Raw genomic sequence first — 17,042 nt, forward strand, 5'->3', positions numbered from 1 at the left:
GGGACAGAAAAAAAAACCCATCCTCCGTTCAACTCAGTGATTAGATGATTAAGGGAAAGACTGTCGGGGTGTGAAGTAATGCCCCCAGCTCACAAACAAAAGAGCCTTTTCAACAGCAGCCCACTCCATCCTCCAGAAAGGGTGTGAAGCACCCTTGGGCTGAAATAAGTCGTCATTTTAGAAAATACTATATCAGTTTTCCTAGCCAACTCATCTTCCTTTTCGCTGAAGGCAGGCTCCGATCGCCACTGATACTATCCTGCATTTAACAGGCACTGTTCTAACAAATCTTGTCTTGGACTGTTAATGAAAGATGTACTGTAGAGTTTGCATCTGCTGTAGTTTTGTTACAGCAATCTGTTCCAAACTTCTACAAACCATCCAGCTGTGGCAGTCAGTACAAGGCCTGATGCTGTTGGAAGTTTCTCAATACCAATACCCAGTTCCCATGATTGTAATTTAATATATATATTTTTAAAAAAAGTGAAGCTTTTCTTCTTTTGGAGAAGCAGCAGGGGTCCTGTCACTTCTGCTCAGACACAAAAGGCTGTCAATCTAGAAAATAAAGAGTTGTTTATCTCAACCACATATTCCTCTTTGACTCTGTTGAGTGACAGCGTATCAAGTGCAGTACACGAAGTGGCCCACCCAGAACTTAAAACTTAGCACATTTTGCCAGCATTCCCCAAGACTGAAACAAAGACAGGGTCGAACTCGTGCAAGGCTTACCCAATACATACCATGTGTGTTATTTTTGATGGGCGTAATTGTGTTAGTTTTGGAGTGAGGTATGCTTTTCTGTTCTGCTGGCACACACACACTGTACAGTACAGAGTATATATTAATACACGTCTGCCAGCTCACACTTGTCCTCTCTAACTCTGCAGCTTCACCCAGCTTTATTTGAATAGTTGGATTATTCTGCTGTATGAGAGCAGCTCCTCCATGAATTCATCCTTAATCATTCTCAGTGATCAACTTGGCTACATTACTTTTTATAAGCTCTGTTAAATGGGGCAATAAATTGTACAGTTATTAAAATAGACCAAGTAATTTAAATTTCATCATCTGTCAGTTGATTCATCTCCTCAGGTTGTGTAGCAACATATTTTAGTGATATTTATCATTTAATTAAACATAACACATTTCTGTTTGTTCCCCCCCCCCACTCCATTCATGTTTATCTGATCCTCAGTTTCGTTTGATTGTTTGCATGGATAAGAAAGACATGAAGCCAGCGACTATATGGTTGAGCAGTAAAACAATAAATACAGCCGCAGCGAAGATTACTTTGGCTACCGCTGCTGCTGAGCCAACAAGCTACAAATGCTGCGACTCAGCGGCGGTTTACAGGAATCCTGCTCTTTTCTGACTCCCACTGCAGGAACCTTGTCTGCAGCTCACACACATGAATCAAATGAGCCACCACCCCAGCACAGCTTGATTATAGATGAGTGTCTACGTCTATTTCCTGTAGTAGATCTCATTATAGAAGCAGCCAGTGGTAGTAAAAACCCTCAGGCATGTAGTGATGATAGCTGAGCAGAGTTTGTAGTTTTAACTGGATGGACATCGTATGTGTCGAGTTTGTCAGCCTTTCGAGGAAATGGGCAAACATCCAATGGATATGAGCGTAACATTGTCATATAATATACAATTAAACATTCTTTCGATTTATAGTTATAAAGAAAACTAGAAGAACACTGAAACCACTTGGAATTGTCATGCACATCTTATATGTCTAGACTAAATACTTTTTAGCTTTCTTGAAAGTGAATCTAAGTTATACGGCCTTCAAAGTGCTTTGAGGATCAAGAGTTTAAATGCATTTCATGAATATACGTTATTAATGAGCCGACGAGACCTTCAGCAGGTCAAAAGATCAACAATCAAAAATGGAATCCTCACTAAATGATCCATTGTTCTGGCTAAATCTTCTCACACAAAGGTCCATTTAGTAACTGTTCTGTTTTTGTTAATGAGTTTTTGATCACTGCATATGATCTTCATTTGGGCAGGCGTTTACTCAGTTGTTATAGAAGCTGTTTAAATTTCTATTTTTTCTGAGCCTTTGAAGATTTCCTGTCGTCAATGTGATTAAAAGTTGGGGCCAAGAGTGAACGTTGAAGCATTTAAATCCAACGTGTTGATTTCACAGGGACCTCAGGGGCCGGTGGGAGAAATTGGCCCTCCTGGACCCGCAGGTCCGCCTGGTCCTCAGGGACCCAGTGGACTCTCCATTCAGGGCCCCCCGGTAAGACTTTGTTCAGGACTGTATTTGTGTGTGCATGCTGAAAGGTTGTGTAATGTCATATTTCAGGAGTGCAAGGTCACACCTTGGAAATTTCCACAATTACTTGATAATTTAAATATTAAAAAATAAGCATAATTTACACATAATAACTCCTCCTTTCAGAAGAAACAACTATGGCCCTAATGTGTAGACGGTGTTACGAAAGAAAAACAGTTTTTAGAAATGAAACTGGTGTAAGAACCATATCTGGGATCAAGACAAATACCAAATATGGAACCAAAAGTTCTGATATTCCCAAGTTTCACTGCTACATTAAATTATGATGGAAACATGGTCACAAAAAGTGTGTTGTGTGCCATTCGACTCCCACCTGTCTGCAGTAATGTCACAGAATGTGTGCAATTAGAAACGGACTTAGCATTGAGCTGTCAACCACCTGCCAATATAAACTGACAAATGTTGACGTATGCCTCAAATAGACTCGACACACTTGCAGGATCTTGTCCAAAGCACGCCGAAGCTGTTCTGGGGACTTGTGGTGGCCCAGCATCTTATTAAGATAACTGATGTTGGTTTTTCCAGTCCTTTGGTAGCTGTCTGTATGACCACTGGTCCAGCTGAGATGTAATAACACTGTTTGTTTTACAGGGTGCTGCTGGAGAGAAGGGAGAGAGAGGGGAGATCGGTCCACCTGGACAAATGGTGAGACAACGTTTCCTAAAAAAATGGATATAATAGTAAGAGACAGAGGTGAAGTGTGTGTTGGAGGCGTGTTGATATGATTCCCAACATCACAAAGCAGAACCCAGAGGGAGGGACTATTTTACAACCCGTCCGACATACAGTGATTTCTCCCACTGTTTTAGTCTTGACTAAAGGAACTAAGAAGAATTGGGTTATAACGAACCCAGCTGTGTGTGTGTCTGTGTGTCTCTCTGTGTGACAATGTTTATAAATTATTCTTGAATGTGTGTATGTGTGGAGAATACAAATTAGCCCTACATCCATTATCACTGAGGTGCAGTGGCCCTGCAGGCTCACAGAAATGAAACTTGTTGCCCTATAAAGGCAACTAACTTCAGTCCATTTTTTATTATTGTTTATTGTTCATTGTGTTGATCTTTAGCACTGAACTGGTTAAGAATCACACATAAAACAAAACACCCATTAGAAGTTAAGATATGTAAAATATTTACTACCTTACTGGTTTCTCTAAATTTTTTCACTAAATAGCTTCGACTGTGCAGAAAATACTTGGGCCTCAGAAAGTACTTTTTTCCTGCGGATTAATTTTCGAGGTGGATAAACAACTTAAAGTGTGAAACCAAAAAAAAGAAAAAAAGAAAGAAAAGAAAACCTTATTTTATCATCCTGTCCATATAGCCAGTATTAGTAGAAGACAATTTGTTGATGTGTGCCATATAATGGTGAGTAGTTAAGGTTGCTGTCTCTTAAGGCTGCTAAATCATTGATTTATTATTGTTTATTCTAGAGGTGAAGGGCTGTGTCAAAAGTGTAAATCTACATTAGATGCAGATAAAATGCAGCATATTATTCTCTCACAGTTTCACATAACTATACAACATAAATGAGTGAGAGAGCAGGAGGAGGACGTGAGAGGAAAATGAACAGAGGTTCAAGTAGCGCTGCATCTGTGTGTGTGGACCATTTTGTTTCTGATACACATACATATGCATGTGGACACAGACACAGAATGGTCTAATGGAATCATTGAGATGTGCATAATCATTACCATCATCTTCATCATTGGGCAGTGAACCAATCAGAGGTAATACTGAATTAATTTAATGTTCTGCTGGGAGCTCTGGACATCGGTTCCAGGAGCAGGTTTTATTTCTGGCTGTTGTGTCTGTTTAGATTAATGATGGTAACAGTATTTTTTAGCTTTCCAAAAAAATATAGCTTTCCTGACATATTGCAGTGCTTGCAAAACACACTTGTTGCAGTTACAAACAGTAGCCTTTGTCTTATACTTCCAAGACCCTACACAAACACCCTCAAGGTGTTAGTTATTCAGCTTAATTAGAAATCTGTTTAGGTTAAAGTTGGGCAGAGCTGGGAATTATGCTCGGTCACCAAACTCAATACACCAATAACACTTTTGTAAGCTGCAACAAGAGGGTCAGTCAAGCCCAGTATGTACACACACACACACACACACACACACACACACACAGAGGAAGAGAGAGACACAGAGAGTCCTGAGTAAAAAAATCTAATCAGGCTAATTAAGTAAAAACACTTATGAGGGTGAATCATGGGTGTGTGGAGTCTTTCAGTTGATCCAGAGCTTTGGGGTTTGAATGTGTGCTGTTTTTCCCACTAGACTAGTGAGTCAAATATTAAATGCGTCTTTGAGCAAACAACAAGCAACTTTTTTCACGTCCATTCCAGTGACATATGGTATAGTTTTGGGATAATGACAGAGATCTGTGAAGACCGACTTGCAATATATCTGATAAGACAGACTTTAAATTTTAACAGCACTAGTACATTTAACAAGCCTTGGTCTATTATGAGCAGAGCACTCCCTGCTACATAATTTGCCTAATTCTTCTCAGTCACTTTGACTGGCCGGGCTGATAACCTCATTATCACCACATCTGAACAGCAAAATGTTCCTTAGAGCTTAAATCAAGAGTAGAAAAACAGATGTTGTGCACACATTTCCATTCAGCTTTGTACTTTTTAAAATTTCTTGTACATGTCACAGGACATTTGTTTTTGCTGAATTCACCTCAAGTGATTTCTTCAAATTGTTTTGATAGTTGAGAGTGTGGGAGCCAGCGTCCCTAAAAGCTCTTTCAGCTCCATCCCACTCACACATTGAGTTGAAGTAGGTCCTGATGCAGCACTATCTGCGCCCTCAGTCTGCAGCACTATCTGCGCCCTCAGTCTGCAGCTCTGCCTGGTGTAGAGATAGATAATCCAGGTCTGTCCTAGAAATACTCAGGCTTTTATCAAACCTATGAACTGGAAAAAGAACACACATTCTATCTTTTATAGTCTCCTGGCTAAGATGGGATTTTCCAACTCCACTTGGGTTTGAAGTGAGCAGGAACCTATTTACACATACAGCATCTCTCTGGGTGCTTCAGCTGGTGTTGTCCATCGCTGTGTTGCCTGAGGACCAGAGCAAATGAAGTAAGATGGGGGACTTGTATTCACTTGTCAAAGTTAGAAGGCTTATATTTTTCGTAGGAACTTTTCACTTCTTGATTTACAGGCCCTGTGATGGACTGACAACCAGTGTATTTTCCTGCTTCCTACCTGGTGCTACAACTAAAACAATGATCTGTACAGGGAAAAGAAATTTCATAGAATGAGTGCATAAACTCATTTGAAATTCATTACAACCAGATTCAGCTGCAGCCGGACTCTCCGCATGGAGCTGACATTGCAAAAGTTTTGATTTTGAGAGACAGCTCCTGCAGAGAGCATAAAGGAGCAATATTAATTTCTTTTCCATGCCACAGAGCACAACTCGTCTCAGTCGGTCCGCTCCCATCTGCTGATCACTGATCACGTCAAACTGATGCATTGATTTGCCTTCGAAAACGCTCTCTACTATGATGTGGTGGTTGTTTTCTAGCAGTTACCTTTCATTTTCTGTGCTGTACTTCAGTATGGTGGTTATGCTGCAGGGTGTCTTTAATAATGTTTAGATTTAGTGGCTGGGTAGTGATGCTAATTACTCAACAAACTCTGATGTCAACAGGGTGTTGGTTACAAAACAAAATTTTACAATGATAATGATAATGACAATAATATTTACTGTAATGGACAGGTGTTTATTATAGTGCTGATGCTGATAAACTGCTTTTGGCAGAGGCAGCTGTAAAGATAATTTGTTGTTGTACTGATAATCTTGTGCCTGATAATTACAGTGTTTTCTTTGGGGAGTTTTATCCATTTGTATGAACTATTCTGTAGTCTGGCTGATGACATGCTCAAATCAGTAAAGTTGTTTTGACAGTGAGACTAGAATTCAGCCTCAGATTGTAAGTTTGAGCTAGTGCAAGTCTTTTAATTAATAACATTTAATTCTCTTAGAGAGAGTAACAGTAACCAAGTCTCATTAGGAGAGAACAACTAGTGTCTTAACCAGCTCACCAAGAGCTGCAACACTTCCTGATGCAGTCCTATCTAGCTTGCTCGCTTGCTCTCTCTCAGCCTGCATAGTCCTATTAATAAAAGCTGGCAGTGCTGCCCTGTGCCGCACTATGTTATAGAGTAGTAATGTGTTTTGTCAGAGAGAGGAATATCAGTGTGTGAGTGTGTGTGTGTGTTTGTTTGTGTGGCTCAGTGGGGGAATATTGTAGCTTCCAGGGCTCTGTTGTAATATACGAGAGACCACAGAGAATATCACAACTCTAAATCATCAATTACCTCGCTCGCTCTCCACTCTGCTCTCCCCCATCCGGTGTCTTCCTCTCTCTCTCTCTCTCTCTGTGTGTTTCTTGCTGCAGTAAATACAATGTAACCTTGTCATCAGCATCCCTTCCACCTCTGTTTCAATTTGACAGTGAAAAATGCAGCTGCAATGAATAGCAAAGAGCGTGTTTGTGTGTGTCCATCTTTCTCATCTCTCACTTTCATTCTGTTTATCGGTATGTGTATGTGACGCGTTATCCAGTAATAATTTTTGCTTTGTCTGAGGCTGGAAAACAAGGTTGTGCGTGTGTGTGTGTGTGTGTGTCTGTGTGTGTGGCAATATTTTAAACTCGGTTTCCTTATAGATCTTTCGCAGATGTATACAGTTGCCCGACTTGCCCCCCCGTTTTACTTAGCAATTAATCTGTTGGACACTAAATCTCACAGCTCTGTGTTGTCCGTGTCGTTCTGCGGCAAAACAATCCCAAGGCTAACGTGTTGAATCAGAATCACTTGTGCACTTAGTTTGTGATCGTTCATCTCTCTGGCCTTCCCACTCGTATTATTCTCAAGGCCTGTTTGAGAGGCTCAGGTCGGTCTGTGTGCCAGGAGAGGTGTGTGTATGTGTGCCTATATTCATGCCAGTTATAAAGGAAAAACTACAAATTCTTTGACTTTACCCTCCACCCCATTTGGCCTCTGTAAGCTGTAGGTAAACACTTAAAGGAATAGTTGACATTTTGAGAAATTCGCTTATTTGCCCTCTGGGGGAGAGTAACATGAGAAGATCAATACCACTCTCCTATCGATTTATTAAAATTTAAAATATATTCATGTTTCCAGTCTTGTTGCTTAGCTAAGCTTACTGCCTCGCGGCTGTAGCTTCATATTTAACAGGTAGACATGAGCATGCTATCGATATAACTCTTCGCCACAAAGCGAATGAGCGTAAGTGGAACATTTCCTTTAATAAATGGTTTATTAATGTATTAATCAAACTTAAAACGCTGTATACACAGGTCAAGACTTGACTATGATATAGATGTAATCTTGTATCTTAGTGTTTAATGAAGCACTTACAGAATTACTAAATATTTTATGTTTTATGGAAAGTTTCTTATATTTTACAATTTACATTTTTTTATCTGTTACATGAGTTACATTTGCTGTAGCTCTACTGTTATAGTTGACAAATATCAACAAACACTTTAAAAGTGTCCACATTGCAGCTACATGATAGTGTGTTATAAAGGGGGTGGAAGGTTTTAAAATAATTTTAAAAAACTTCCTATAAAGTCATTCAAGTTTTTTTTCTTAAACCAAGTGAAAAAATGGTTTCCTATGAAAAAGCCAATGAAAATCAACTTTTACTTCAACCTCTAAACCAAGTTTAATTTAAAAAATTCTCTTTATTGTTTAAAGATATGTGCATTTTAAAAAGAACCTATAAACAAGTTTAATACATTTGCACTGGAAGATTTTATCACTTGTTACATGGAGTCAATAAGATGGATATTTTTTGCAGCGTGTTCCTCAGCCTCATTATGTGTTTTGTGCAGATGTGTAAGCTTACTTCCCTGCTCTGTGTGTGTATGTGTGTGTGTGTGTGTGTGTGACAGTGGCGGGAGAGGTGTTATTGCCGATGTCTTGGGAGAACACGCATCAGCCAACATCTAAACAACGGCACATCATTAATCATAGGAGGCCTGTCCTCTGCGACCCTGTCCTGTAATTTGTGGAACCTTTAACAGTGTTAACTGTCCTGTTTTATGAGCTCTCCACTAATACTGAAGTGCAGAGATAAATCACCTCAACACTTAATCCATGACTGTATTTTGGAATCGGCTGTGTGCTTTGACCTGCAGAGAGGTGGATGAAGGGGAAATGGGGCAGAAGATGGAGCAGCAGGGTGGCTAGCTGATATAGAGACTGTCCTGTGTCCCGAGGGTTAGAAGCGGGTTCTTTGCACAAATCAAATTTATGTCCACTGCTGTCAAAGCATCGTTGAGCAAGACAGCAAACCCTTATCTGTCTTGACCTTTGGTTTAATGTGTTTTAATGAATTTTAAATATGGAGAAAAAAAGACATTTCCTGTTACACTGTGTGTGATTTGGCAGATGAAGTGCCTTTAAAACATGAAGTGCTGTACTGTATAAACTAGTGCTGTAGTGTTGTCATAGTGATTTCAAACCTGCTTGTTTGTGTTTTGTTTAGGGCGTTCCTGGAAGCCCTGGCTCGCCCGGTAGAGACGGCCCCCCAGGAACAAGGGTAAGATAATACATTAACTGTACTGTTGCACACTCTGTTATGGTCCTACTTTGTAATGTTGTATATAGAGGAGCATTTCCTTTTATGCTACATGGATTTATTTATCTGTAGTATTTGATTTACCTCATATATAGATGTAGACACTGTAATGTAGAGATGTGGACAAAATAAATTCCGTTTTGAGTTAAATGGAGTGTAGAAATTCAATCTTGAAAGTGAGACTTGAAGGCTGCTATTTCGGAAAAACCACAACCTGCTCAAAGATAAATGGAGACGATATGATAGTAGCATATCTTTTTGCTGACATCATCATTACTAGTTGTAGAGGGTGCTCTAAGATATGAGAGCTCTGTTCAAAATGGTTTGGAGAAAAGGCAGGTAGGCATAGCAATACACAACAACATAGAAATAACAAAAATAAAAAAAGGTCAGTCCATTGGAAAATGCACGTCTGCCAGATGTTGCTCCCCTAACTATCAGAGGTTTTTCAGAACTATTATGAGCGATTTGTGTAGCTTTTCTGACATATTTTCCAGATACTGAATACAGTACAAATGGCAAATGTGATAAATAAATATTTGAGTGTCAGAAAAGCGGACAATGCAAAATTCTAAACAGTTAAAAACATAACATTTGTACAATTTTTGTTCTTATTTTAGGTGACATTTTAGATGTCCTTTAAGATTCTCACTCAAACAATAGTTTTTCAAGCCTCTTGTGAAAATATTTGTGTTACTTTTCCAGCTGTGTAGTTTCTAAATGTCCAGCTGTGTTTGTCTGTTTGGTTTTATGTCCCTTCGTAAAACTATACAAGTATTTCCCCCCAGTTGTTGAAAAGTACATATTGCCCGGCTTTTGAACACAACATGCACAGTGGATGAGATCCCATTCATGAAGGCTCAGTGATACCAGCTGGTTGTAGTTGATGCTGACAGAGAAATCAGGCCTTACAATACCCAGCAGGACTGTAAATACCAAAACACAAACGCAGCCAGAGGGTAATGTGTCGGCGAGCAGAAAGAGGAGGTTTTTATCCAAATGCGTAATATGATAACAGGAGAGTTTTGTCCTGGCCTGGCTCCTGGCGAGGTGAAAGACTCTACACATAATCCATCTGCTGTCTCTTCGTTGGCTGACAGGGGTCCAGACGCTCCCCTCTGTGGCGGCTTTCGGAAGAAGTCATACATAGTTTTCAGACTTGTCATGTTGTTTCCTTCAGGACACCTGTATGTTGGCTGGAGGTTCTTCTCACAGTTCCAGATAGGTTTGGAGTTCATGAACTTTTAACAAGGAAAAGATTCACTCAGATCTTATTTTGGTTTAATTAAAGGTGCTGATAACAGCCACTACACTGTGAAATGGCATCTTCATTAAAGTCTTATCTGCTTTCCATCCTGCCTTAACCATCTCGATTGTTTCTTTTACGCAGCAGTGTGCTGCAGTGTTTAAAGATTTGTGATTATGGTGGTGCGTGACTCTAACAGACAGTGAACAACGTTTTGTCTGCCCATTACAGTGTTAATATCTGTTATCAGACATTTTCTAGGAAGAGAAGCAGACTGACTCACCAGTAAACATATAGACTGGAGTAATGTTGTCAGATAACCTAAATGCCATCCCAAATTCCCTCTTAGGTTTAGGGAACTTTTCCCCATTTAAGAGTTAAAGGCATATGTCTGATATTGTGGCTCACTCCCACTGCATCACCAGAATCAGTAAGCAGCAGATATTGATACATATTCACACTGGAAAGTGACTGTCTGGTAGCCACAGTAAAGGCTCTCAGCTGTGTGTACAATGAATGTAGCCATCCACTCTAACTGGATACTCTCAACATGCTTCATTTCCATGACATGTTTGATTTAGGACTTACAACTTCATCGCTGATGCTCAATTTGACGCCTAATGTACCGTCCAGTTTGTCTTGCTGAAAGGCTCATGACGTAAAAACTACCATCTTTCACAAACTAACACAATGCAATGCCATCAAACAGTGTTTGTCTCATTGTACAACTACAAATGGATTGGATGTAACATTTCCTCAGGTTCTGCTAATGGCTGCCACAGGCTGACTCCAAGGAAACTGGATGTGTTTGAGTGAATGAGAGGACTTCCAACTTTGATTTTAAAAATATCAAGTCTCCTTAAGTGAACACGCTAGCTAGTTGATTAGGTAAACTCCTCTCAAGTTTCAGCTTGTAGTATTTCTGTTTCTGAGGCTGCTATTTAACAGTTAAAAAAAGGAAATCTTCAAGCTGATCTTTATTTAAAGCATTACTAGATTTTCCTACAGCTGCACATCCTTTTCTCATATTTTGCTTTTTATTGCTAGATTTGTTGAGCTTTTATTTACACTCCTGAGCTTGCTGTCAGTGTAAATGTGGTTTTCAGATTCTCCTAAACATGCCAGAGCTACGACCGCCAGTTGCGAGGGAAATAAAACTTTTTAGAATTTTAAACACACTACACTACAGCTCAATGCTTTTGTTTCACAATATATTATGTTCATGTTTTCAAATTACCAGGCTGCACTGTATCACAGAATACAGTGCATGTTTACCAATGTAATTACTGAGTGTAATCATGTGAAATGACTAATCAGGGAGCAATTTTAGCTGATATCAATTGGGAGACACTGATTATGACAGGCCTCCGACATTCATATTTCATCAAGATGCTACTAATATGTTGTGTATTTTATATCTGTAATTATTGACTTCTTGTAAAAAAACACAATGCGTATGTTTGTAGACTCACAAAGAGCCAATTATAATTTAGTTTCCATACAAGACAGGAAACCTCTCCAATCAGTAGTTTTATTGCTGCAGAATTAACTGCAGCGTCACACACTGATGCTTCCAGCAGCGTGCTCAGACTGAAGTCCCTCTAAATCTGTGATTTCTCATCGGATGTATTGAAAGCAGTGGCGAAAGGGACGCAGCGAATACTGATAAGAATCAATTCACAAGAGGTTATCAATGCTACAGCAGTTTCTGCTATTACTGCTATTCATTTAACAGTGATATAGAAAGTAGAGTGTAGCCAACTGAACAGTGATTATGAATGAGAAGCAGCTTTTGATAATCCCTGCTGCCTGTGCTGCTTTTTTGGGGGTGGACACTTGATAGGGATTTATCCCAGCCACTCATTTTTATCATCTGATCTGTAGAAAGGAGAAGAGGGAACACAGATATCCCTTTGATTCTCAGTTAAACTTACACACTACATGAAAAAAAAATTTGAGGTGTATACAAGCCAAAAAAAAGCCAGGCTTAGTGTTAAAAAAAAAACAAAAAACACAAGTCTGGCCAAGACTGTACAGCACCAGCCAGTTAGACCAGTTGTAACAACAGTAACTGTCTCCTAGCTACTTAATTTGTCTGTGTCACAGTGAAAAGGATCAAGGAAAGCTATGAATCTTTATTTTGTCATTGATGCTTGCATTACAGAGCATTTTCAACTCAGGAGCGCACTGAGTAGATCCAGGCTCGTAAAAGCTTGTAGATATACTGCTGACTTGTAAATCATCTTCCGCTGAGAAGTCCTCAGCACAGTTTGTACTAGAGCATCCAAACTCACCTCAGAGCCCTTTGCAAAGATAGTTTGCTATGAGTAGATTAGTAGTTAATAGAGGTTACATAGAGGGAACCTGCTCACTGTTTGTGGGTATTTCAGCATGCATACAAAACTCTGAATTAGATTAGCCCTTGCCCCTCTAGGTCAGACCATAAACTTTTTGCCACTTGGCTTCCAAAACAGCAGCAATACATTTTCATGAGCCTGACTCCTGTGAGAGAAGGCACAAGGCTGAATTTCCTGTTTTAACCTAAAAGAAAAAAAAATGAAGTCTGGATTATGATATGTCATCAGTATTGACGGCGGGTGTGTAATTTTGTCATTGCATTATGCTCCAGCACTGGATCGATTAGCTATGTCCCATTACCAGAGCTTTTAGAGTGATTTACTGGGGAGTGTTTATAGTGTGACACCAGGCTGACTCCTGTCTGTGTTGCATCAAATGCTTGTTTGCTTCTCAGTAGGGAATTTAGTGAACTTTTTTTTTTTTTTGGGGTCATAAGATTGAGAACCCTCTTGTTCCAGATGTGTTTCTACTCAGTCTGAAAGGAATTCAAAGTAAAACGTGTGTGACGTTGTGAGACTTGAGCATTGGTAGGATCTCAGGCCTCCTCCCGGGTCCCATTAGTGGGTCGGACATGGCGAGTGTTTACTGTGTGACTCCGGAGTGACACTCACTGAGGAGTTTTCTGATGTCACATACTGGCTGAGGTTTGCAGAGGAGCTCATGGTTGTGTTATTGTGTAATGAACGCAGATTCTGTTGTGCAGTCAAACACATGGTATTGTTGTGTCCATTTGGAAGGTAAAAGTTTCCCGTGAGACTTTAACAAAGAGGATGCTGTTGCTGCTTTGGCAGACATTTAGGATGAAACGCCACAGGGGAATTTCCCTCACTAAGAGATATGTCATCATTTTGTTTACTGAATGGGATTAGACATAACACGCATCCAGTGTACGTGCAAAGAAATCAAAGAGCAAACTACAGTATATAGACTGTATCATGCGCCTTTTAAATCATTATAATTTTTCCACCCTCCATAATTTCATTAACATTTTATCTAGCACTTTGTATCCTCATTTGAGTCATATTCCCCATTTTTAAGTCATTTTATTGTTTGTAATTCAGGACTTGCATCCTCACACAGGCTAAACCGAGAACCGTATAAGGAGTGTCCATGTTGAAAGGGCATCAGCCCCAGTGTGCAACCACAAAGTACGACAGACATCCAAGCAAAAATGAAAGGATTAGCTGAACCTCAGGTTAAGCTGTTTTCCAGGACAATCCGATGCTCAGTTCAATTTCCAAACTGTGTATTAATAGCAATGAATTTGTTCAATTTGAACGACCCATAAATATTAAGATACAACGAAGCCATCATCATGCTATTATATATCCTGTTATTATATGTCATACGTTCAGAAAACTGGCCTACAGAATTCTCATAGGTATGAATGTGCCTCTGAAGTGAAAGCTGCAATTTCTTTTTCACGTGTTCTTTTAAAAACCGCAGCATCATGGAGAAGACATTAAAGGGCACGGATGGTTTTACACACCTTGAGGCAACTGAAATACAGATTATGTAACGGTCTACAATCTTATTGTGAAAAGCCCTGCAGTCAGGAAGAATGCACCTGTGTTTTGTACAATATTTCTAAAAGTAAAAGCAAATGTTTGATTTCGAGGTAGTTGCTGGCAGATTGAGGCTGGACAACCACCGGCAGAAGCAGCAGACGCTACAGCTTCTGAGTTTGGTTTCCATCAGTAGCCTGTATGCTAATTGTATTAGAAAATAACAGTGTTAGTGTCGGTTTAGTCTGGAGACTCGCAGGAAATTCCTCAGGCCTCTTAGAAAGGGCTTGTGCAAAATAAAGTTCAACCTACAATTATGAAAGTGCACATAATATTTAATATACTGAATGTATTCCTCTACCGCTCCGTCAGGGTCTGCCGGGAAATATCGGACCGCAGGGACGACAAGGACCTCCTGGACCTGTTGTAAGTCTTTTTTAAAAAGATTTTTTATTAAGTTCTCAGCATCATTTTCTTGGCAGCTCACCCTCACACACTGACTTGACTGATCCTTCTGCTTTCTGTCACCTCCCTTCTCCATCTCTGTCTCTTTCTCCCATTACCTGTGTTTCTCTCAGGGAGCCCCTGGTGCACCCGGAGCTCCAGGACCAGGTGGACCAGCAGGGTCCCCGGGAGATCAAGGACTTCCAGTGAGTGAAAATGTTTTCTTTTGTTAAGATTGATGTGAAAATACCTCAGATACCGAATTAGCTTCAGACACAAGAACTCCATTGACATGCATGCAACATACAGACTACATACATACAGAACACTGTTATTGTGTTGGTGTGACTTGACCTGAACCGCAGGAACTAAACCCTCGCACAAAAAGGTTTGGTCTTAGATGTTTTTCTCCATTCATGCCCCCCTAAACATACAGGAGTTTGTTTAAATATAAATAACATTGTGGTTTGGTTCCAACACTGACAAGGAGTTCATGCTTTGCAGATTGTTTTTCCTCCTTCCTGTCCTGTTCCACTTCCCAGTCTCCCCTCTCTTAACTGGAAGCAGCCTCTTAGTGTTGGACTTGAATCATAATAACAGCTATCATTTACTCGTGACTTAAGCTCATCTGTATAGATTATCCAAAAGACAAATCTCATGAGGTGATCTTTTAAGAAATAATAAATAAAAATTTGAAATTCAAAATGTTAAGGTTCACTTTCATTGTAAAAGTTCAGTAAGTAGTTCTCTGCTTAGCCCCAGCAAAAGAAGAAGAAAGATGTGCAAGTGACACAACACAAGCCCAGAAAAGGATGCGGAGGAGAAGATGTTGGATTCCAAACTTTGTGTAATGCTAACAGGAACAGATGATACTGTGATGTTGGTGACAGCTAATCTAGTCTCGGGTCAGCTCTGCAGGCCAGCAGCAAAGTTTGGCTCAGAGAGGGGGAGCTATAAATCACTCACGACACTCTCTCCCCCACTCTCTCCCACACTCACGCACGCACACACACACACACACTCACACTCACACTCACACAAACAAATGAGAGATCACATCTGCCTCATCTCTGGGACTCCGACAGACACAGATGCCCCGTATGAATGTATGCACATGCAGCTGATACACAAACTGAAAATCTGGAGTTTTAATCTCTTAAACTAAAAGTTTTAGTCTCAAACTTTACTTCAGCGCTGAATTGCTGATTCAGTTCTCGTTCTGGCCCCCTGCAACCCTCCGCCAGGTTGCTGCTGCAAGAGAACATTTTTCCTCTTAAACAAGTGGTTTTTATCAGCCATTTAAATCTACAGGGAAATATAGCATTTTGCTTCATCATGTCGCAGCTGACCTTAAGAGACCTTGCGGAAGCCATTCCTAACAGTTTTGTCGGGGTGGACACAAAAGTGCCGCCGCACTGAGAAATGGGTTAAAGGACAGTGGATTTATAGCACTGAAGGCAAGATGGAGTGTAAAGATTCAGAACAGCGGGACTTCAAGCTCTGTCAAATTCTTGACCTGATATGCAGACATCTGAAGTGGAATCCAAACTGTTCTGTTTCAGGAATGACATGATACATCTGGAAATGTTATGCTCTATATATCAAGATCAATTTTCATGAAACTTCATAACATAGAACAGGACAAAACACATGTTATTTTTAGCTTATTTGTACAGATCTCTGCAAAGTCTGTATGAAAATCTCCTGTCAGTTGGCCCATGTTGTCAGAGTCTTGATGGGCCAGATGTTACAGATGTCACTTGTGGAAAACAGCAAAAAAACAACCTTGATTAGGTATTTGGATTATACATTTTAAGTTTAGCCTACTGTTTCACTGACCCACATTTTGATCAAAATTCCCTGCAGTTGACACCAGATGTACATACCTCTCTATTTACTGACCTCACAAGTCAACAATCAGGTTGTCGTAGCACCAGGTGATGTCCTGAGTGTGTGGCAATGAGTCCAAGTGTGTGTCTAACCTAGACAAAATACTGTTTCTGAATGTTCTTTCCAATGCCTCAACCACCTGAGGATTTTTTAATTTATCTTGCTTGACTTGGTAGCGAGCAGCCTTACGTTTGCCAGTTTCGAAAAAGAAAAAAGCAACAATCTTTTTGTGACTGTTTTATCATTCCACGTTGAAGAACTGTGCAAGAGGAAAGTCATCATAAACGTACTTCCCCCTGCGGATGAACTGTAAAACATTTTGAGCGAGAAAACATCTACTCTGTGCTTTGGACAGACCATACATATGCCAGGCACTACGAAAAGAGAGTTTTGATGAAATAATATAAGAAATCAGATTTTTATGAGAGATACTCTCTGTCTTTCTTATACCCAGATACTTAACTTTGGCTTCCACACAGTTTGATTTGGTTTTACTATGTCACCCTGATAAGACAGTAGATATTTATGTGCCCAGGAAGACTCAGGAGGTCCAGACAGACACACAAAAGGAGATCCAGGAGAAGACTTTTATTGTGGAGACCTGCACTCAGATTCAGCGGCTGTGTCAAATGTTGGCACAGG

At 40.0% G+C, this 17,042-nt stretch overlaps 1 protein-coding gene across 1 annotated transcript in view; it reads left to right on the top strand.

Moving 5' to 3' along the window:
- Positions 1-17,042, top strand: part of col14a1a (collagen, type XIV, alpha 1a) — a 127,297-nt gene that overhangs the window by 95,409 nt on the left and 14,846 nt on the right. Inside the window, exons 38-42 of the mRNA XM_018686105.2 lie at positions 2,159-2,254; positions 2,903-2,956; positions 8,865-8,918; positions 14,439-14,492; positions 14,645-14,716. Of these exons, the coding sequence (XP_018541621.1) occupies positions 2,159-2,254; positions 2,903-2,956; positions 8,865-8,918; positions 14,439-14,492; positions 14,645-14,716 (330 nt within the window). The remainder of the gene's footprint in view (positions 1-2,158; positions 2,255-2,902; positions 2,957-8,864; positions 8,919-14,438; positions 14,493-14,644; positions 14,717-17,042) is intronic.

The sequence above is a fragment of the Lates calcarifer genome, linkage group LG15 (assembly GCF_001640805.2).
Source record: "Lates calcarifer isolate ASB-BC8 linkage group LG15, TLL_Latcal_v3, whole genome shotgun sequence".
Lineage (NCBI taxonomy): Eukaryota > Metazoa > Chordata > Actinopteri > Centropomidae > Lates > Lates calcarifer.